The sequence below is a fragment of the Protopterus annectens genome, chromosome 1.part0 (genome assembly GCF_019279795.1).
Source record: "Protopterus annectens isolate FY-2018-M chromosome 1.part0, PAN1.0, whole genome shotgun sequence".
Lineage (NCBI taxonomy): Eukaryota > Metazoa > Chordata > Ceratodontiformes > Protopteridae > Protopterus > Protopterus annectens.
The window spans coordinates 1,331,932,724-1,331,955,583 of record NC_056725.1 but is presented as its reverse complement, the minus strand read 5'-3'; the positions used below and the strand labels follow the sequence as shown (position 1 = coordinate 1,331,955,583).

Genomic DNA, 22,860 nt, shown 5'->3' with positions numbered 1-22,860 from the left:
GTGCAAAAAGTTCATCAAAACAGGGTTCATGGAAGCCTTGTATACCAGGCAAAGATCACCTCTCAGAAGTTTGTATGATACTGAGTAAAGAAACAATGTTTTGAGGCAATCAGCGTAGACCTCCCCAAAAAATCTTGGTGTAGCAGCAGTTTGTTAGGGGTAGCTGTGGCTTTACCAAATGTATATTTGAAATAGACTATTATTGACACTAGTCATGCTGCAAGTTGTTGCCCTCTGTGACATAGTGTCATGTGAGTTCGCTTAACACTTCATGTCCTTTACAACACTGATATTATAGATAGGTACTGTGTGGATGGAGTCATCATGCGGGAGCCAGTTGATATGCATTGTCCACATCTGCATGACTGTGAAACTCATAGAATACCTATTCCAGCAGATACTTAACTATGACTGACTTTAGGAATAATAGCTCCAGAAACTTTTCAGCTAGCAACAGGCACACACTAGGGGTATACCACACATCTGACTCAAGGATATTCCACAGGTTCCTAAATGAAATGTTATAAGATATGGGGGAGCATAACAAAGTAAAGTTTTACTCTTCCAACCTAACAAGACATCTCTCTCATGCCAACCATTTAACATAATAGCCAAAGACAATACTATCATCTCCCTGACAACCCATGCAAAGCTTCTTGGAGTGGAAATAGACAGTAACCTAATATTTGACTTGCATGTCTCCCTAACAGTAAAAAAGTTCATAAAAAACTTGGAAGTCTATATAGGCACAAAAGGTTCCTAACCAAAATGGCCAAAATTACATTAGCACAAACCCATCTGCTCTCCACTTTGCTATATGCCTCACCAATTTTAACTGATCTTAGGAAAACTGACTTATCTAAGCTAGAAGCATGTTATAATAAAATTGGTGAGTTTGCATCTGACTGCCCATATAGAACACATCAATGTACAGCTTTAAGGATACTAGACTGGCTTGAACTTCCCAGCATTATTCTTTACAACCAACTCTCTCTAACTCACAAAATCCTAACACAACCAACCAGAATCCCTGCACTACAAAATCACATCCTTCCTTACACTTCCAGCAAACCACTTCGCTCAAATAAGCACTTACTCACCATCTCCAAGGCCAAAACACTACAGGAGAATCTTTATTTTCCAGTTATATATCTCATATATGGAACTCCCTTCCTGACTCCATTCTCTCAGTCTCATCCATTAACCACTTTAAGCCATCACTTCAAGCTTATCTAAAAAATAAGTGGCTATATTTCTGTACTAACCCCTCATGAATGCTCTGATATATCACAGTATACCCCAATCATATCCAACTTCTTCCCCTGTGTTTAATTTTTTTATTCCTAGTGGCCTGTTTTAACCTTATATCTTGACATAAGTCATACTTTACAAATAGTACTAGCTGTGTTAAAATTCTAGGTTTTGTTGTCATGATGTAACAAATTTGTATTTTCTTATGTATACTACATTTTGTTTACTTTATACTTTACTGATTTTTGTAATTCGTGCATTCAAATTTACTGTTACTCATGGACCTTTTCCCCAGACCTCCGCTGAAAAAAGACCTGTGTCCAGTCTTAGACTTTCCTGGTAAACAAATGTTTAAATAAATAAATAAATAAAATAAAATAAAATAAAATACTTATGTGGTTTCCTCACAGCACAGAGAAGAGTCCAAACACCTTGCAGAACTTTTACAATATACCTTATTTCCCTGAGATACATGGGGGTGGGGGAGGTCATAGACTGCAGCCACATTTAAATAAAAGCCTCACCTGGTGAACTGTGAAGGATTGTGAACCATAAAGTGTCACTCCATGAGCAGGGCATTTTCTACAGCATGTCTGCAGACCACCCAAGCAGCTGCCATGACCCCCACACAATGACGCAAATATGACCTGAATCAATGGCTTGTAACGGGTGAGTTTCCTCAGGGGAATCTTGTTGGCAATGTCAGATATACCCTGCAGCCAGGTTTGATGACACCTAATTAAACTCCACATACTGTGGCAGACAATGAATACAACTACACCCTGTCACAAACCTGAGACATCAGTGAGCATGCGTTTGAGCTGCTGAATGCACACTTTCACTGCCTGGATGTATTTGGTGATGACCTGCAGTATGATCATGTACATGTGGAAAGATATTCTCAGTATGTACAATGATAGAAAACAGTTGCTGCATGGAGGGCAATTGCAGAAGGAATTTCTGCTACTTAACCGGGTAGTGGAGGGTGAGCTAGATGAGAGTCGGTGGAAGACCAAGTAACTGGAGATGACCATGAAAGATGAAGGTAGGTGAAGTACATCGTGGTACTGGCCAAGAGGCAGAGACTGACACATGGGTTTGGCCCATAGTAAAGCATATGCACTACATTATAAGTGATGCATGCAAACATACAACAAGACTGTACTTACCCCTGCATAGACTGGCTATACTGTGCAACTGACAAAGGCAACACAAATAATATACAAAGTGCAGGGCCCAGTTGTCATCACCTGCACAGTTAAGGGATGGGAACAACAGCATGCAGTGTCTTCCACAGGGAGCTATGTGTGTTTGTTGTAAGTGAGAATAACTTTGTGTAGTGTGGGTCTGATACAAGTGGAAGAGCCATTGGTTAATGCTGTTGGGGGTAACTGTCACTGAGTGTGTGTATGTCTGGAAATGGGGACATACAAGGATTTTGTGTGAGGTATGCTAGGACTCACAGATGTTGCAGCACCGTGGCTGAGTCTTATGAAAAAATCCATGACACCCATAGAAGCATGAGTGTTAGAAAAATATGTATTAACATATGTGTATAGTGCTTATTATAAGCAAGTAAGATTAATACATTTTTATTCTATATGCAAGCATTAGTTCTGTTTGAAACTGCAAATATGCTTTTCTGAAATTGTGCTTTCTGACACTGCAAGATGCACTCTGACCTAGTTTGCTAGCACAGCAAAATACATGTTTATACCTTTGGAAATGTACTGAGAAGCAGGTGATTATCTGCTAGATCAGGAAATTGAATAAAGAATAATACTGTTTTCTGTAGACCCATTCATTATGGACAATAAGCTCTGTTTGTGTTGATGAAAAAGTGCACAGCTGCAAGAAAGTTAGATACTAGAAACAATAGACTGCTTCAGAGATCTGTACTTGCATTGTGCTTGAATTAGCCATAGTACCTAGACTTGTAACATAACATAGAAAGAAAAGTTATAACTAACCGGTGGTCATCAAGGCCTGTTTACTGAAAAATATTTTTTAAACTTTGTAGAGTCAGCTGAAATTATGTGAAAACCATTGTAAAGTAACAACTTTGTGAACTGGTGACCTGCTACGTCAGTCGTAGTGGGCAATGTCTTGAAAGAAAGGTATATTAATTGTGACACTTCCTGATTTTAGTTAGACAAACTCTGTATCTGCATTTTTTTGTCTCCTTGCGCAAGAATAAAGAAACCTAAACTGAACCTTATGCTGATTGGTCTTTGAAGTATTTTCCTTTAACATTTTTTGGTCCTTTCGAGAGCCGGAAGCCTACGTTTAGCCTTGGATCAGATGGGCCAGGTGGCATGAAACTGTGCAGGGAAGATACCACATCGGTTCTTCTTGTCCGAAAGACCTCCGACTGAATTGTCGTGCAAAAGAGTCCAGCCACTTTTCTGATCTACGACTGAAGGCGGGTTTCGTTTGAACCATGAGTGACCAATCGCTGAGGCTCAGGTAGGGTGAATCTACTTTTTTCTGTTTTAGATCAGGGACTTGATAGTATTTGTTCTGTTAAGAATTTGTTAAAATTCAGGGACAGAAAGATTGCTATCTTGTCGTAGATCAGGGAAGCAGAATAAGTAGGCAGGTAGTCTGAAGAGACTATAAACACTCGTGGTACCACGTTAAAAAATAAGAAGGGTTACGTAACATTTAAAAGTTAGAACAAAATGGGTAATACGTGCACAAAAAGACCCCGAAACCCACCGTTAACCGAAGACGCAAAATATATGCAATCACAACGTGCTGATAATGTTAGATACTATACAAAATGGGTTAACAAATATGAATTTGATGGGAAACTAGAGAAATCCTCGCTTATCAAACTTATTAGACAGCTAAAAACCAATTCCAAAGATCGGGTTAAAAAACAGCACAAATTGGGAGTTCCTCAGGCACACAGGTGGATTGAGGAAGTAAACCAAAGGGAACAAAAGAATAAAAATTCATTGTTTTTAGATAAAGAGGATAATAACTTAGTTATAGCATCGGCCCCTCCACCCCCTCCGGTTCTGGTTCCCTTACCAGTTCCCTTACTGGAATATGAAGTAAATGAACAAGCTGGCCCACCTCCACAATACCCAGCTATTCCTACAAAACCAAAACCGTTTGTTAGAGATCCTATCGAGACTAGGTCTCGAACACGTAATTTGAGAGAGGATATTGAATTATATCAAATAAATGGAAATTCATGAGCTATGAGTGAAGAAGAGATATGCCCACTCATAGAAGTACCAAATCCTCAGGCAGGACAAGAAGAGCAGGTCCCAACTCTCCTAGTATACAGACCGTGGACACCAGAAGATATCCAGAAAGCCACAGAGGGAATTCCCCATCCAAAAGTTAATTTTAGAAAGTTCTTAGAAGACTTACAAGGCATGAGGTTAAGTTATCACTTAAACGGAGAGGAAGTAGAAAAAGTAGTCAGGCAAATAGTTGGTCCAGATTGGCACATGATCAGTGGCAACTGGAATCCCCGTGATGCTGCACTTAAGCCCCTTCCACATAGCAGCGCAGAACTAGACAACAGAGTGAAAGGTCTAACAGACCGAATCTCTGAAAAATGGAAGCCTAGGGCAGACTAGACTTGCATTAATCAATGCATCCAACAAGAAAGTGAAACTGTTGATAGATATTTTTCTAGATTGCTAGAATGTTTTAATAACCATTGTGGAATGCAAGTTCCTGAAGACCAGACACAAGATTCCCCATATGAGCAGCAATTAAAGAATGCATTTTTAAAAGGCAGTATTGTACCCATAAGCAGTTTCATTACAAAACATATGGTAGACCATCATACAAGCAGACTACAATCACTGCTTGAATATGCTAGACATGCTGAAAGGCATTTTAATAACAAAAAGAGAAAGAAAGCCCAAGTATTTGCTGTAGAGGATGGAGAAGTTTATTTAGTACAGTTCGGAAAAAAGGGCAAAAAGAATGCCCAGGGAAACAAACAATCTGATCAGCGATCAGAAGACTTTGAAGGGAGAAAGAAGAGAGGTGAATGCTTTAAATGCGGTAAAAAGGGACACCTGGCAAAGGATTGCAGGAAAAATAAGAAGGCAGCAATGGAGGATAAAAATGATGGGGTGAGGACTGACTATATGAAAGTCAGGAATCACTAAATAGGAATAATAGAAAAGGGACAAATGAGAATGTGATAGAAGGAGCAGAGAATGTGATAGAAGAAATGGAAGTGCAGGAAGCTACTGATAGTGAAGAAAATGAAATATTAGACCTAGCCTTATTGAGCTAAGAGCTCTATTTGGCTGACACAAAACCAGAAGTTACACTCCTGGTAGAGGGGAGGGAAGTCAAATTTCTGTGCGATTCAGGGACATCACGAACCCTGGTACACCCCTCCAAACTACTAGAAAATTTAGAATCACATGATTTTATACTAGTAAAAGCAGCTAATGGACAGCTGTATCGGGAGCCTCTCTCCCATAACATTACAATAACAGATCCTGTTTCAGGATTGACCCAGAAAAACAAAGTTGTTGTTTCTGCAAAATGCCCAGTGAACCTTTTGGGCAGAGATCTTATGCAACTATTTGGCATAGCAGTAGTTCCAACTATGCAGGGTATGGAAGCACAGCGACAAACTAATACTTTTGCAGTGCAAACGGAAGGTGAGACATTTTATTGGTACAGCCAGGACTTGGTTACGACCGGCCCTGGAGCAATTACTGAAGAGTTAATGAATGTAGCTATCAGTAAGTTCCCCTCCCATTGCATTGATATACAACACCTGTTGCACTGTACTCTGTATTATTGTAATACACCAGGACCTGACAAAGAATATGAACAAGAATTGTTTAAAAATCGTGCAAACAGATTGGCACTGTGTAATCTGTACTGGGATATGAAATGGAACAGTGTGGTTAGCTGTTCATACCCCAGGAATTATTTGCACTTTATAAATCAAATCATTTACCACATGTTAGTTTAACAAAAGAGAAAGATTTAAAATGGGTAAATCTGGGAGAAAAAGTTACCAAATGGGGAAAGCAGACAGAATCAGAACTATCAGAACAGGGAGTTCAAAGACAGAAACTGAACTGGATAACACAAACACATCCAGCTGTACACTTGCAGTCCAGTGAAGACAGCTGAGAAACCTTCTCATTAGAAGAGGAAGAAAAAGCTTTATTAGACATACCAGGAACAGTGTGGTTAGCTGTTCATACCCCAGGAATTCTTTGCACTTTATAAATCAAATCATTTACCACATGTTAGTTTAACAAAAGAGAAAGATTTAAAATGGGTAAATCTGGGAGAAAAAGTTACCAAATGGGGAAAGCAGACATAATCAGAACTATCAGAACAGGGAGTTCAAAGACAGAAACTGAACTGGATAACACAAACACATCCAGCTGTACACTTGCAGTCCAGTGAAGACAGCTGAGAAACCTTCTCATTAGAAGAGGAAGAAAAAGCTTTATTAGACATACCAGAAACTCTCTGGTCAACAGAAAAATCAGACGTAGGACTTATTCGCACAGCAGGACCAGTTACTATCATGCCAAAGTCAGCATTTAGACCACAAAAAAGACAGTACCCCTTAAGAAAAGATGCATAGGCAGGTATTAAACCTATCATAGCAGCTTTACTTAAAGAGGGAATACTGGTGGAATCTCCTGATTCGCCATGTAACACACCCTTATTCCCAGTTAAAAAAGCAAATGGAGAATGGCATATGGTCCAAGATTTACAAGCTGTAAATGATGCAGTAATTTCAAGAGCACCTACGGTGCCAGATCCACACACCTTGTTAAATGATTTAAAACCTCAACAGAAGTATTTTTCTGTGATAGATATCAGCAATTCATTCTTTTCAATACCGATGCACCCTGACAGCCAGTATTGGTTTGCATTTACATTTCAAGGAAAGCGGTATACATATATGCAATTACCACAGGGATATTGTGAAAGCCCAACAATATTCTCACAAGAGATGGCAAGTAATTTAGTGGGATTTACCCCGCCGAGAGGTAGTCAAATTTTACTTTATGTTGATGACATCCTGCTGGCCGCCCCCACCCAGCAAGATTGTAAGGAAGATACTGTAGCATTATTGAAATTTTTGGCCGCTGAAGGACACAAAGTAAGCAAAAATAAATTGCAGCTTTGGAGAAAACAAGTTAAATACCTTGGATATGTAATATTCAAAGATGGCAGAACATTAGATGAGGACAGAAAAATAGTGATCTTACAAGCACCAAAACCTACAACCAAGAAGGAAATGATGTCCTTCCTGGGTACAACTAATTTTTGTCGGAGCTGGATCCCAAACTATGCTTTGGAATCTGCACTATTAGCCAACCTGATTTTTAAGAAGCCTATGGCAGCACAAGATTTAATACAATGAACACCAGAAGCAGAATTAGCTTTCTGTAAACTGAAGCAAATGATAGCACCATCATTAGTTTTAGGATTGCCAAACTATCATAAACGTCTTTTCCAAACTGTAGATTGCAAGCGAGGTTATATGACATCAGTGTTGACTCAACAGCATGGGGACAAGCAATGACCCATTGCTTATTATTCATCACAACTGGACAGTACACCCAGTTTTTTTGCATGTCAATGTTTCATGCAGGGAAAGTGTATATCAATACTAAAGTAGAAAACTGTTATTTTGTGTGTGGGAAAAAGGCATACAAATGGTTGCCTGAGAATTGGTCCGGCAGTTGTTTTTTGGGTTACCTGGTCCCGGCCATACGACACACTACAGCTTTACCTCATGGGAGAATTCGAAACGTCAGAGATGTTGCAAATAAACCTGGAAATCCAATCAAGAAACCTGAGAATCCAATGGGACAGATCGAAGCAGGCTGGAGAAACCATAACTCGGTGAAAGACAAGAATAAACTAACACACATGGACTTGAGTGACACTATTATATCCTGGGCTGGCAATAGCCCCTTGCATATGGTGCAGTTAAATCAATTTGGGAACTGAGAAAACTATCCAAACTTCTCGAGGTCATGAGCAATGCAACTTTTTCTGCTCTTGAATTAATGACTGATGAACTGAATGCAATGAGAACTGTGGTACTTCAAAACCGCATGGCTCTTGACTTCACCCTAGCAGCAAGAGGTGGTACGTGCTTTAATCAAAGACGAGTGCTGTTCTTATATTCCTGACAACCAACACGAGATTAACGACCACTTGGAGGTGATTCAGCAAGTGTCAGACATGACCAGGCCAGGCCCGAACCCACTGACAGACTTTTTCCAGAAATTGTTTGGGGGGGTGGGGTTCCATCCTAATGAACATATTGATTGCCATTTGTGTGGGAATACTACTGTTAGGAGCATGTATTTGCTGTGGCATTCCCTGCATGAAAAAATTAATCAAAGATTTTATAGATATATCAGTTTCTGAGACTTTGTATCAAAGTACTGAAATTGAAGAACTGTTGAAGAATAAAACACTTTCATAAGTTTAAACTGAATGACTCTCTTAGCTACAGATCCACAAAGGAAGAGGTTAGGAGAAGAAGCAAATTGTTTATGCTTTTGAAAATAGAATAAAAAGTATTAACAGGAGGGAAATGTTAGAAAAATATGTATTAACATATGTGTATAGTGCTTATTATAAACATTATAAATTGTGCTTGAATTAGCCATAGTACCTAGACTTGTAACATAACATAGAAAGAAAAGTTATAACTAACCGGTGGTCATCAAGGCCTGTTTACTGAAAAATATTTTTTAAACTTTGTAGAGTCAGCTGAAATTATGTGAAAACCATTGTAAAGTAACAACTTTTGTAACTGGTGACCTGCTATGTCAGTCGTAGTGGGCAATGTCAGTGGTTTTGCATCTGAATTGTTCTTAAGTTATTCTGGGCTACCAATAACATTAATGTCTGTCTGCATCCTGTCACACATAGTCATGGTAGGTCCTGTCAGAATTCTCCTGGCTGAACAGTCATCAGCCATACAGATGGAAGACCTGAAGCAGGATTTCATTCTCAACATGGAAGAACTTGCATTTGTGTGTCTTTCCTTAACCAGGCATGAAACTGTGTGGAGAAAGGATACACCAAGTGAGTATACTGGCCTTCCATTTTATACCATGTGCAGTTCCCTGTTCAACCTTTGTAATTGTTATGCTAATACTGGCACATACAATAGGCTGAAAGACTACCATACCCGAATATATGGCAGAGTGCTTCCCCCTCCCCAGCCAACCCCAAATCCCCCTTCCCCAGTCGCATAAAGCAAGAAGCTACAAATAATACTTGCCGACTGACCTTAGTTATGCATGTCCCATGTGTGTGTTCAGCAATCATGGCTAAGCTGAACAGCAATCCTACAAGTACATCAAATCACATAACTGATGCATGCACAAGCTGTTGTTCTAAACACTACAAATGATCAATTTCAAAAGTTATAATTATTAGCATGGCACCTTTAAATGCTGACGTATAGATTCCTTAAAAGGAGTGTCTGTAGTTACCTTTCACATTGAGTTCTAGCACTTGCTTTCCTCCCATTGGCAGTGCAGCAGTATATTACACATGGTAGTAGCACTTTCAGAACACAATTTTTCCCACAAAATTTGTACAAAGAACACACCTGGGAGATAGTGCAGCAAAGCAAAGAATTACTTATTAGAAGATAGAACCCACCTCACACAGTTGGCAATTCTATTTTTCCTCCTTCAGAAGTTGCTTTCACACAAGTGTAGCAAGTTTCACTAATTGTGCGCCATGTTTCTTTCTATACCTGAAAAGAATCTATGCAGCTGTCAGGGTTTATGTCATTTAGAGTTGAGCTCCTGAGCACAATTATTATGCAAATGAGGATCTACCTCATAAATCTTTCTGAATCACTCAATCAAAGCATCAAGGCTAGAACCAAAGTTACACTAAGATGTTTTTAGGGTATTGTGTATCCATTTGTGCACAATGAGTATGCAAGCACAGGTTCATAACACAAGCAGGGAACTTCCCTTTGATATTTATACAGCTGCTGTGAGTAGAGGTGCTAAAGTGAAATGTCACTCAGAATGTTAAACTGCATTCAATGATTGTATATTTTTTTCATTTCTCAAACCATTCTGGCATACTTAAACCTTAGTAATATTGGCACATACCATCTCAGTCCCTGTTAAAGGTCATTCTACTGAGTTGCCCTATGTTGCGTGATAATTGGTGAAACATGAAAGGGACGTGACTGCAAGCTGCTACCTGTTATTGTCTTTATTGTATGGTTTCCTAATGGCAGTGTGACTGGCAGGATGTCCTGATGGTTCTGTAGGGAATTTAAAATCTTCCTGCACATAGTGCACATGGACCACCAAGAGCTCCTGCTTTGGGAACTCATATCAGAGTCCCTGCAATAAGGTGCATGCCTGGCACTCTCTTACCAGGGCTGTTAGTGATGCCACAGACATGCCTCACTTGGTGAGCAGTGCAGGCAGCACTATAATGACCTGCAGAAGTGCTGTCAACATCTTCTTGGCTGGTCGGAAGAAGAGGTCATTGTGAGGGTGCCAGAATACATTCTAAGTATTCCCTGCAGTTCTTATAGTTTTTTTTCTTGTGTAGGTGGCTATTCTAGAGAATAGTCTCCTATTCCATGAGAGACTGCAGCACTTTTCCAGGAGTAGAGGTGAGTACACCATTCCATTTACAGACTGCAATAATACTCCTTCTTTACTATTGTTAAACTGCTTATCTTCTCCTAGCATTGTCTGCATTTCTGTAAAATATAGTATATGAATTGTTTCTGTTATTAATGACCTATATTCGTTTTAGAGAGCTTAGCACATTAATAAGTCAGGTAAATTGTAAACAGTTGAGTGTATGCCTTTGCACATATGCCAGGGTTATATTAACTGCTATATACATAATGCCATTTGGACATATAGTAACATGCTGATATGTTGTAGCACTTTGTAGGTGTACCAGCTGGGATACACCTGACTGTATGTAATAGGTAGTATAGGTAGTGCACCCTCCAATATCCCCTGCTCACATAGATAACACATAGCAATATATCAGTAGACATCTGTTAGACAACTGTGTTTGATACCTGGGTTTTACAGATATGTTGATGGTCTACTAGGGAATAGAATAATTAAAAGATACATGCACATCATACTACATTTCATGTGATGTTTCCCTGTTTCTCCCCTCCCTCTTTGCCACAGTCCTTACTTATTCATTTATTTTTCTCTGTTTGTTATCTTATTTCTCTCCTTTTATTTTACATTAGTGCCACTGGTTATGCCATGCCCCACCATCCCACAGTAAGACCTGTCAGCCAGTAGATCTGTGGCACTGCTAGCTAGGGGTGGTCTCCCTGGTGCCTCTCCAGGGGGAGCCTGATATACCTTCATCCCCTGCCCCTGGTGGAGATTCACTGGCTGAGAGTGGTGTTGTTCCTGACAGTGGCTCTGCCAAGGGGGATTCATTTGCCACCTACAGGCAGCTGGCTAATATAGAGAGGCTAGTGGACCAGAGCATGGACGCCTGCATTGTCTGTCTAGAAAGACTCTTCTTACAGCTGGTAAACTCTCATTCCTTCCCAGCACTAGCAGCACCATCTCAGCTATGACCAAGTGGTGAGGGAGTACAGGCTGGTGTCTGATCTCCCACTGAGGGATGACATGGACAGGGTGGTTTGACAGACATGCCCACCCTATTTCCCATTACAATATTCACTTCCTTTTGTGTATTTGCCTCCCCTCCGCATTTGTTGTCTAATTCTTCCCATTACCACTGTTTTCCCTTTATTTGTCTGATGGATCTAACGCTACTGTCCTCCCCTTTCCCTTAGTATATCAGGACCTCTCCTTTTAGTCCTGTCTGTGCTATGTGTTTACCATAACATCACCTTCCTTTACATCCATTCCAACCTTTCCTTCTTTGAAAAAAGAAATGGGCACATATCTATCTAACTATCTATATATATATATATATATATATATATATATATATATATATATATCTTATCTATCTACAGCTATATATATATATATATATATATATATATATATATATATATATATAAAACCTTGCCTTTCCCTCCCCCATCATTTTTATTCCTTCCCTGCCTCCCTTTGATTGTTTTCCCCTTTTCCAGAAACATTATACTCCCCTTTATACTCCTTCATATGGTGAAAAGTAGATTCAGAGTGTGCACTGGGCCATTTATGGATGATGGTTGCTTTTCTCATCTTCTTGATTTTATACTCATGAGAATGCATCAAGGTGGTCACGTGTGCTTGTGCACTGCACAGCTGTTATTGTGGTTTTCTCTCCATCTCCACAGGTCTTGCTCTGCCATGGGTGAGATTATTCATTATTTGTTATTTGAGCTCAAAGCGCTTCCAGAAGATAAACAGTGAATGGTTCACTGCCATCAGAGTGAGCATATATCTACATCCACTTTCTTCTATAAGGGATTTTTTTTTTAAACAGAGTACTATTTTTACCCCATGCACTAGCTTGGTAATGGGCAGCCCTGATTTCTACCTTGTCCTACCACCATAATGGCTGTATTGTTAGTCCTGTTGTCACCATGACTGAGATCATAGATACTAATGCCATTCTACAACTGGACAAGTTTGTAGTCATTGCCCGGAAGCTTTTTTGAAGTCCATCTTCTCTCCTAACCACTGGACTTTTCCATGCAATCAATACAGTTGTATAAGCTCTAAGCTCATGTGCTCTCACATGCACCAACCAGAGTCCACATGTACTTCCAGAGTTTGCTAGTACAATTCCTTGGAGTCTATCTTGAAGTAGCACAACCTAGATAGATCTCACTCCCCCACCTTATCAGATAGCAGAGTATTCAATAAGTCTTATCATCCCCTTCTACCAGCCAACTCTGCAGTGGTAGGGATGTTAGAAAAAGGCTGTTTGACAGCAATATGTTGAGAAATAAAGTTTCCCATTGTAAGTTTAAGAACTGTAAGTGAAATACCTTGGAACTGTGGAAATTTAAGTTTGTCAAATGGAAATACAGTACCTGCAAAGACCAAAATGCATGTATATCAAAGAATTTCTTTTTCTCCAAGGTACCATCATGTACTTAGTATATATAAGTAGCAGGAGTGTGGGGGTGCTTATCATCACATTGGGGGATGCAAGGGTGGGGTTATCAGTAACTTTCAAAGTTTACAGCTATTTCTAACAAATCACACATTTTCTCACAGTTTTCAGACTCAAACTGTTGAATGTCTTAACTTCTGACAGGGTGCCAAATTGACCACAATAGGCTAGTTCTCCGGTAGGTGTTTCAGATAGATTAGTGATAATTACAGTGTCATTGGTGCAACAGAAAAGAGAAGGGGAAGCTCCCTGATGCCCTGGCCAAATTTCCCCTAGTAATATAAATACTATCGCAGGTCTCCTCTGATAAAAGGCTACTAGCCTAGTGGGACTAACACAATCAACAGAAGACAATTAAGTAAATTAATAACTCACAAGTCCATTCCTAAGCACCACTAAAATCACTGTAATGCACCTAGAAGATTTTCTATTGTATGTGGTATTTCAGCATATTTCATGACTTTTCCTCTCAGCCCTGATCAGTATATTTGTGCAATGGATATTAAAATGCAAACGCTGTGCATTAAAAAATGTAAAGAAATTAATATTCTTCTTTCTGCTCTTGTTCTGTTTCTATTCAGACAGCACAGGTAAAAAAACTTGACTACAATACTCTGGACTACATATTTGGTGAAAAGGTATTGGAACCTGCAACAAAATATGCGGCCAAAATAAGAAATATGATAAAACCACAAAAAACACCAAATGGTTATGGTGGAACATGGAGTGAGTGGAGCTCAGAAGTCCAATGGACGATGCCAGAAGGTACAAAATGATTTTTCTTGCCTTTTGAGTAAAATATTAAATGTAGTCGTAGCAGTAGGCTAGGAATATGAATAAAGTCTACAATGATACCCAATTCACAAAAAAACAAAGCTAATTATCAAAAAAATGTTGTCATACCTTAGTAAATAGCAGTCAAGTGACTTGATCCTCTGCTGAATTAACTAATTTAATCCTGACTGTTTTTAATAGACAAGGCCTACAAAAGCAAGAAAAGTTAAAATGTATCTGTAGCTACATTTTAACTCTCTCGCTCCTCATATAGCTGTAGCTATATAGATGAATCGCAGGATTATGAGCACATAACACACTGCCCTATGCTGCTGCTAGTAGGTTTGCTCAGCACATTATATCCCATATTAATCCTAATTAACTGCTCTGTTACTGAACAATATGTACCTACCATATGGAACATATCCCATATCATTCCACTGCATAAAGGAGGCCCCTCCAAAGACATATATAATTACAGACCCATAGCCATACTTTCACCCCTAGCAAAAATCCTAGAAAAGTGTATACATCAGCAAATAATTGACCACTTCCAAAATAACAATCTTCTTTTTGTTACACAACATGGTTTCAGACCAAAACACAGTACTAGTACAGCGCTCATTAGCTTTAATAATTCTATAAACCACCTAAAAAAAATAACAACCAACTTGTCTCTGCTACATTTCTTGATATGTCAAAGGCCTTCAACACCATATCACATCAAATCCTCTTAACCAAACTTGCCAGTTACAACCTTTGCCATGGGACCCTATATTGGTTCCATAGCTACCTCTCAAACAGACAGCAAGCTACCCTGTGGGACAATAAACTCTCCTCCCACCTTCCCATCTCTGTAGGGTCCCCCAAGGATCAATCCTAGGACCATTACTCTTTACAATATTTACCAATGACCTTACAACAACTGCTAGTCCAGCTAACATCATTCAATATGCAGATGACGTCTCACTCATCTGCTCAGACCCCAAGTTGAGACACTTCAGAAGAGGACCCAGACTGCCTTTAGAAATATTGAAAAATACTTAGCAGCCCATCAACTGATACTAAATCCTAATAAGACTAAGCTTATGGTCTTTTCAAATCCTTCCTCACTAACCAAGTGTCAATCCCTCTCTATTTTCTCTTCCAATGAGATTAAAATAGAGCCAGTTGAACATACTAAACTCCTCAAGGTTACCATAGACAATGCACTAAAATTTGATACACATATAGCTCAAACTATTAAAAAAGTCCATATTAAAATCAGCTCACCCTACAGAGCTAAACCTTATCTCTCAGACCACGCTAGACTGGCCACTGAAAGAACCCACTTATTATCCTCACTTCTCTACTGTTCTCAGATATTCACAAACCTCCGTAAAACTGGACTAAATAAACTTGAATCCTGCTATAACAAGATAGCCAAATTTGCAACTAACCCACTGCAAAAAGCATATCATTGTACTGCCCTCAAACAACTAGAATGGCTAGAACTCCCAAATGTACTCACACTAAACCAATTATTAATTGCCCACACAGTGATGTATAAACCTGAGCACTGCCCAGCCCTGATTAACCTAGTCCAGCCCTACAGAAGCCTTAATTCTCTTAGATCAGCAGACAAATTCCTACTTAAAATGAATAAATCACTAGACTCTTATGGGGACTCCTTATAGTGCTACAAGATTGCTAAAGTCTAGAACTCACTCCCTCAACAAATCCTATCTATTGACCATACAAGATACTTTAAGCAGGAACTAAAATAATATTTCATATCACATTGGCTATGCCCATGCTCTGCTCCAGACTAACCTTCCCCCCCACTCCCACCCTCATTTTGGTACCACTTTGGCCATAGCTTTTTCTAAATCATGTGATCTAGATCCCTCTTTACAAAAAAAAATAATAATTTTCATATTAAGTTAAATGTTTATATCATATCTACACTTGCACTGACTTGTAATTATATTGTATGCTATTCATTATTGTCTATGGTTTTTGACTGTGTTATTATATAGCACCTGTATCACTTTGTATACCTGACTCAGTTATTGTATAATTATGTTCACTGGAGCTTTTCTCCCCTGGTCTCCACTGAAAAAGGACTTCTTGTCCAGTGGACATTACCCGGTAAACAAATGTAAATAAATAAATAAATAAATTATGCAGGAAAAAATTCCAAGACAGTGGTAAGGAGGCTTAGGCTTGTACTGCCTCATGATCATGCTGGGGAAAGCTGCTTGCAAATGCGGTTTACAAGGGCATGGCAAATGCAAATTAACCAAGTGCATTTCCTTGAAGGTCTCAGGAGAAACAATAGTGTGGCAGAAGGTCTGGTAGAAAAGCATGCTACTTTCTATGGCAGGAGTAGGACTGTTAGCACAACAATAGATAAGTACAATGAATGTGTGTGTGTGTGTGTGTGTGTGTGTGTGTGTGTGTTAGAAAGAGAGAGAGAGTGACTGCCTGTGCATGTATGTGTGTGGAAAATGAAAAAAAGACTGTGTGTGTGTGTGTGTGTGTGTGTGTGTGTGTGTGTGTGTGTGTGTGTGTGTGTGTGTGTGTGTGTGTGTTAGAAAGAGAGAGAGAGTGACTGCCTGTGCATATGTATGTGTTTGAGTGAAAAATGTATGCCAGACTGTGTGTGTGTGTGTGTGTGTGTGTGTGTGTGTGTGTGCGCGCGCATGTTTGTAGGTGCCTGTGCAACAGCACTGCATGGGTTTATAGGGGGAACACTAACATGATTACTTTTAGCTGTACAGTGTTCATTTTAGAGACATGCAAATAAGCTAGTAATGAGCTTTTTCTCAATGCAGTTCTTTCATACTTCCAATTCCCATGTTATCTGTATAGGGCTCCCCAACAAAGCCCAAATACACCTACAGTGATATTTTATTTTCTCTGACTCCTATTTACAAACACACACACACACACACATATATATATATATATATATGTCTGTGTCAGATGATCGACTTTTTGGAAACTGGAAGAAAATATCGAAAACTCAAATATAAACCCCTTCCTTCAAAAAACACAAAATCTATCTTTTTTTAATTTTTTTTTCAGGGGGGCAAGCCACCCTGAACCCCACACACCACTTGCAAATGATGTATACCAATTTCAGTATTAGACGAAAAATTCTCCATTCAAAAGCTTCAGGTTTTCAAAAACTCGATCATATGGTCTCGACCATATGTAGTTTGAGTTTTTGAAAACTTGATCAACTGATGTATGTGTGTGTGTGTGTGTGTGTGTGTGTGTGTGTGTGTGTGTGTGTGTGTGTGTGTGTGTATATATATATATATATATATATATATATATATATATATATAAAATCCAAAAAGAGCCAGGACTCAAAATAAATTCTTATATTTAATGGCTAAACTGACATCTAGTACACCAGCTGCAAAACTGTTTCACTGCAGTTTACAGCTTCCTCAGTGCAAGATATAAATCTGTACATGTTACATCTTGACAGGGTTATACAACGATATGAAAGACTTACACCAATACGCATGGTGAAAAATAGAAAGAAAAAAAGAGAATAATAATTCTATTTGCTTTTGATTTAAAAACTGAAATTCATAAGTGGTCGTTCAACCCATGGGGAAATAATGCCCCATCTTTACAATTCACTTTGTTTTGTTTTTATCCAGAACACTTTGTAAACATGCTTTATGCATATTAGAACTCTGGGAAACGGCTTCAATGCATATAATATTTGAGTGAACCAAGGTCTGACTGTATGAAGCACTTGTTTTTTTTTTTTTAACATCTAAAGTCACTTATATGTCCATAAATTCTATCTTTTAAGGCACCACAGAAACATTTTGCGAGATAAATTATGTTTCTAGTATTGTTAGTTACTACAGTTCTTATCTGTATGGTAGAATCCATGCTGTACTTGGGAGGCAGTGTTAGGTTTACTACCCTTTGGTGTTGGTTAGAAACTGTGACAAGTACTTGTTTCTTCCATAACCAAATTTTCGTTTATTGCCTAACCATCTTCTTAATGTAATCAGTAAAAAGAGTACTGCCGACACACCTGATAAACACTCCCTTTCCAGATTCAAAAAGTATAACTGCCAAGTCCAAAAATAAAGGAAATGGAGTGAAGCAGAATGAATAAAAACTGAACTAATTTATTCACAAATAACCGGTAAATTAAAAATAGATAAGCGCATTTGCTTCATGAGCTTCATCAGATCTTTAACACAAAGACATAACTTTTCAAAATAAATATATATATATATATGTATATATATATATATATATATATATATATATATATATATATATATATATATATATATATATATCCAAACAACGATACCAAGACCACAGTTACTTATAAAACACAAGCCCAAGGAAGACAGCAACTCCAAACACAATGGTGGTCACTCAAACAATTGACCAGTGTAACACTCGCTGTGTCGATAAAGAATCTTCGTAGAGCCGAATTAATAAATGAAGGCAATTTATTATAAAATACAACAGTAATTGTTTGAGTGACCACCATTGTGTTTGGAGTTGCTGTCTTCCTTGGGCTTGTGTTTTATATGTATATATATATATATATATATATATATATATATATATATATATATATATATACATATATACATACAAACACACAACAATTTTAAACTCTGTTAACCAATCAAATCCATGTTCTAATAAAGTTCTTAAAGCACTACTATCTTCTTAATGTGTTGTTGCTTGGTAAAATTTTCCACTGTTTGCTAATAAGGTTCCTTATCTCAGAAGAGTTGACAATGTAAGTAGTAACAAAACAGCTGTTTTCCAGTGTGCTCTTCCTTCTGGAAGCATACTCTAATATGTCACCTCTGTCCATTTTGCAAACCTCTGCCTGGCCATGTTGTAAATCCCCAGTAGTATACCTCTGTGTCTGAACCTATGTGTAAGGTCTAAAAATATCTCCTCACAAAATGATGGGTCACTACAAATTTGTTTTGCTCTCATATAATGTGATTCTGAAATGTTCCTAAGTACATGGCATGGATGGCAGATGTTTTAATGTAGAAATGTGTTTTTGAAAAGGGGTTTCTAGAAAGTGTAGTCAGTATGCTGCCATCAGTGAGTTTAGTGACCTCAACATAAAAAAAAGCATATTAAATTTGATCCAAAACTCATTGTTTACATATTTCCACAAATTACACAGTTCATAGCTGCTTGTCCACACCATAAAGGAATCATTCAAATATCTATGCCAGATATTCAAAGATGTAAGGAAATGTTGCATTTTGAGTTATACTCAGCATCAAAAAATGTCATAAACAAATCTGCATAGATTTCTTTCCAGTACCTCTAACTTGCAAACAGCACTCCATGTTGTAATAAAATGCATTATTAGTCAATACTGTTTCAGTTAACTGGACCAAAACATCATTAAACTCAAAACTGTACAGATCTGAGACATCTAGACAGCATTTTAATGCCAGCAGTCCTTTTCCCATGAAATATTGATGTATAAAGTACATTTATATCAAATGTGCACCATCAGACACCATCAGATCTGACATAATAGAAACAAACATCTCCAGGACAGAGATGGTTTTAAACATTTCTGCAAGAACATATAAGCAAGTTATTAAGAGAGCCTTTGCCTGACATAATGGGCTCTTTGGAAGTGGAGGTGTGTGTGTGTGTGTGTGTGTGTGTGTGTGGGGGGGGCTATCTCATGTTTTTTCTGCACTTTTAGTAAAACAAAAGAAAATCTACAGGTTAGGTGCCCCTACAGCAAGTTCTTGCTTAAGCTGTGGAAAAATCACATTATTTTATACCCTATTTTCAAGAAAACAACTAATTTCATACTGGAATTTATCAGGGAGATCCAGGGATAGTTTGCAATGAAAAAGTAGAATTTACTAGTTGACTTCAAATTTCCCTGCCCTGAAGTTTGTATCATATATTACCACCATCCCCCTTTGTCAGTAGTTGTTATTTTGGATCTTTACAAATTCACAAGTGCGGCCTGTTCAAGTATATTTCAGTTCTATTTCTTGTGGCTCAACCTTAAAGAATTGTTGAAATATAAATCATGCATGACCATGCTATCTAACTGTTTTACTGTGGGATGGTATGGGGAATTAAATTTGGATTTATGGTATTTAAAGTTTACCACATGAAAATCATAGTCATCCATTTCCCAGAATTTGCATGAAACTATCATTTCAAATATAACAAATGACTAAGCTTCTGAAGAGCTTACACAATGCCATCCTCAGGTTCCATTGAAGAAGGTACACACTTCAAAGTGGATCTTGTCTTAGCCATTAAATGCATCAATTTATTCTTTCATCTTGAGTGCGGTTCCTTTGTGGATTTGAGGTAACTTTCACCTTGCACTTGATGTTTGGAACGTATTTCCATTTGTTTTTGTTGGTGTGCGTGCATGTGTGTGTGTGTGAGAGTGTGTGTGTGTGTGTGTGTTTACACACACACACACACACATATATATATATATATATATATATATATATATATATATATATATATATCTATATGAAATTCTCACATATCATCAACATGTCATAATTCGTAAACACGAATCACTGAACTGTCGAGTTTGAAACATTAAATCAGTGAAACATCCTCTGCTAATTATATTCCATATTTGAGATTGCACTACAATAGGGAAAGGGCAAATGTCCCAAACCCTGTTGTACAACCATCTTGTTCAAAAAAGTTGGTACAGATGATTTTCAATAAAAAAATAGAAATCATGTGTCACATTCATCTGTGCTCTATTTATCCATTTTTCTTTATATCTTTTTTTTTTAGTTTGAATTACTGTTTTTATTTATTTCAGTGGAATATACTAATCGTATGATTTGCTTGTTAAAGAGAGCTTTACATAGTTTCTGTAGGTTTTTATGAAAGGGATGTCTCGTATATTTTTTACTGTACTTCTGAAACAGTTTTAATGTTTTTATAGTATCAGATAATTTTGTTTTATTATTTTAGTATTATAGTGAGAGTTTATTTTTTGTTATAGAATGGTATTCATAGACCCGAGGTTCGCACTTCCGAAGCCAAAAGCACCGCTAATGCTACATCTATATTCAAATTCAGTGAATGCACACACAGTATTTAAAGTATAGCCAAAGTATCCATTTATGCTGTGCTGAAGAGGTCAATAAGAAGGCAGAAACATGCATGCCTACAGCTTGAATCAAATGAATACATCTGGGAAACATAAATAAATTAAGAACATATGGAGACTTATTATGTATAACCCAGACAAACAATAAAAACAAAACTGACATACCAAAGAATAATAAAGAATTCATGACTAGGTCTGCGGTCTAAACATTAAGCAAATATCACTTCATGTCTTCCGCATTTTGATGAAATTTCATTATTAAATAAAGGTCTTAATTTTTATTTTACCATTCATAGTCAAGGTTTGATGTTATTCTTTATTTATGTTTGCCAGATATGTATCAATCATATCAGTTATCAAATATTCAACAAGCTGATAGCTTACTACCAGTTATGAGAGAAGTGAATACATAAAAATCATGTGCTACGCAAGAGGATGTAACATATGCACCTCTCAACCAGTAAGTGCCTGAAATGTGGACAAAACTAAAAATAATGGGGATAGAGGCCCAAAGTCAGGGACACATTTTAAATATTGCTGTTATAAACTTAGAAGGTAGCTACAATAATAAGTTTTCCAGTATCGTGAATTTTTTGAAGATTATGAAGTCCAAAACTTAAATTTATGTTATTATTTAGTGACTTCAATCATCAATAATTTACCAGGAAATCACAAATTTTATGAGAAGCTGACAAAAAATATGATGCAAAAATCTGGGCATTCTGTGAAAATCTGGACAGTTGAGAGGGTATGGGGTGCAATGTAAATAATGACTGCTACCATCAATCCAACAGCAGGACACCCCCTCTCCCCCAAAAACAAATCCAGTACCAGTATATACCCATGCTCGCAAAAGAAGAAAGAAAATTATCCAAACCATTTCCTGATGATGACCTACCAGTATTTTAGGCCAAGTGAGATGATAGATCACATTAACTAACTAACTAACTAACTAACTAACTAACTAACTAACTAACTAACTAACTAACTAACTAACTAACTAACTAACTAACCATTTGTAGTGGGAGATGACTGAACAGTACTGGTTGTCACGGTTAAGGAAAGAGAAGGTGTTTAACAATATAGGAATACATACTCAGCATTAATGACTGATAGAGATGTTGATTTTGTAACCTCTCCAGTAGTAGAAAATCCCAAATGACCTAACCAGATGATTATTCCAAGTACTGTAGGATCATAGAATATGCTATCCTTAGTGTTTCAGAAACTTCCTTTTCAGATGGGGCAGTGCACTTTTGCTAAAACTAGCATAAGTGATAGTAACAATGAATATGAAAATCTATAACTGTGCATACATCTGTGCAATTACATTAGATACTGATGCTGTATAACAGGTTGGCCTTCTTGTTCTTCTGTCTTATCCAGAGAGCTAGCCATCCTGCAATGTGATCACTGATTGCCAGTGGTTCTTTTACTTCTTCTCCATACTTCATCTGCCCTACAGAGTGCCATGCCAAACATCCTGCCCTTCACAACATTTGTTTTTGCAGTCTGCATATGTTTTGCAGTTCATAATTTCTACAAGAAACTTTTCCCTCACACATCTTAATGCAGTAATTGTCCAGTCTACTCAAAGGTAATGCAAATCTTTCCAA

At 37.8% G+C, this 22,860-nt stretch overlaps 1 protein-coding gene across 2 annotated transcripts in view; it reads left to right on the top strand.

Moving 5' to 3' along the window:
• Nucleotides 1-22,860, top strand: part of LOC122797960 (interleukin-3 receptor class 2 subunit beta-like) — an 836,628-nt gene that overhangs the window by 707,790 nt on the left and 105,978 nt on the right. For both annotated transcript variants that reach the window (XM_044066494.1, XM_044066503.1), the window contains one exon: nt 13,923-14,106. In XM_044066494.1, the coding sequence (XP_043922429.1) occupies nt 13,923-14,106 (184 nt within the window). The remainder of the gene's footprint in view (nt 1-13,922; nt 14,107-22,860) is intronic.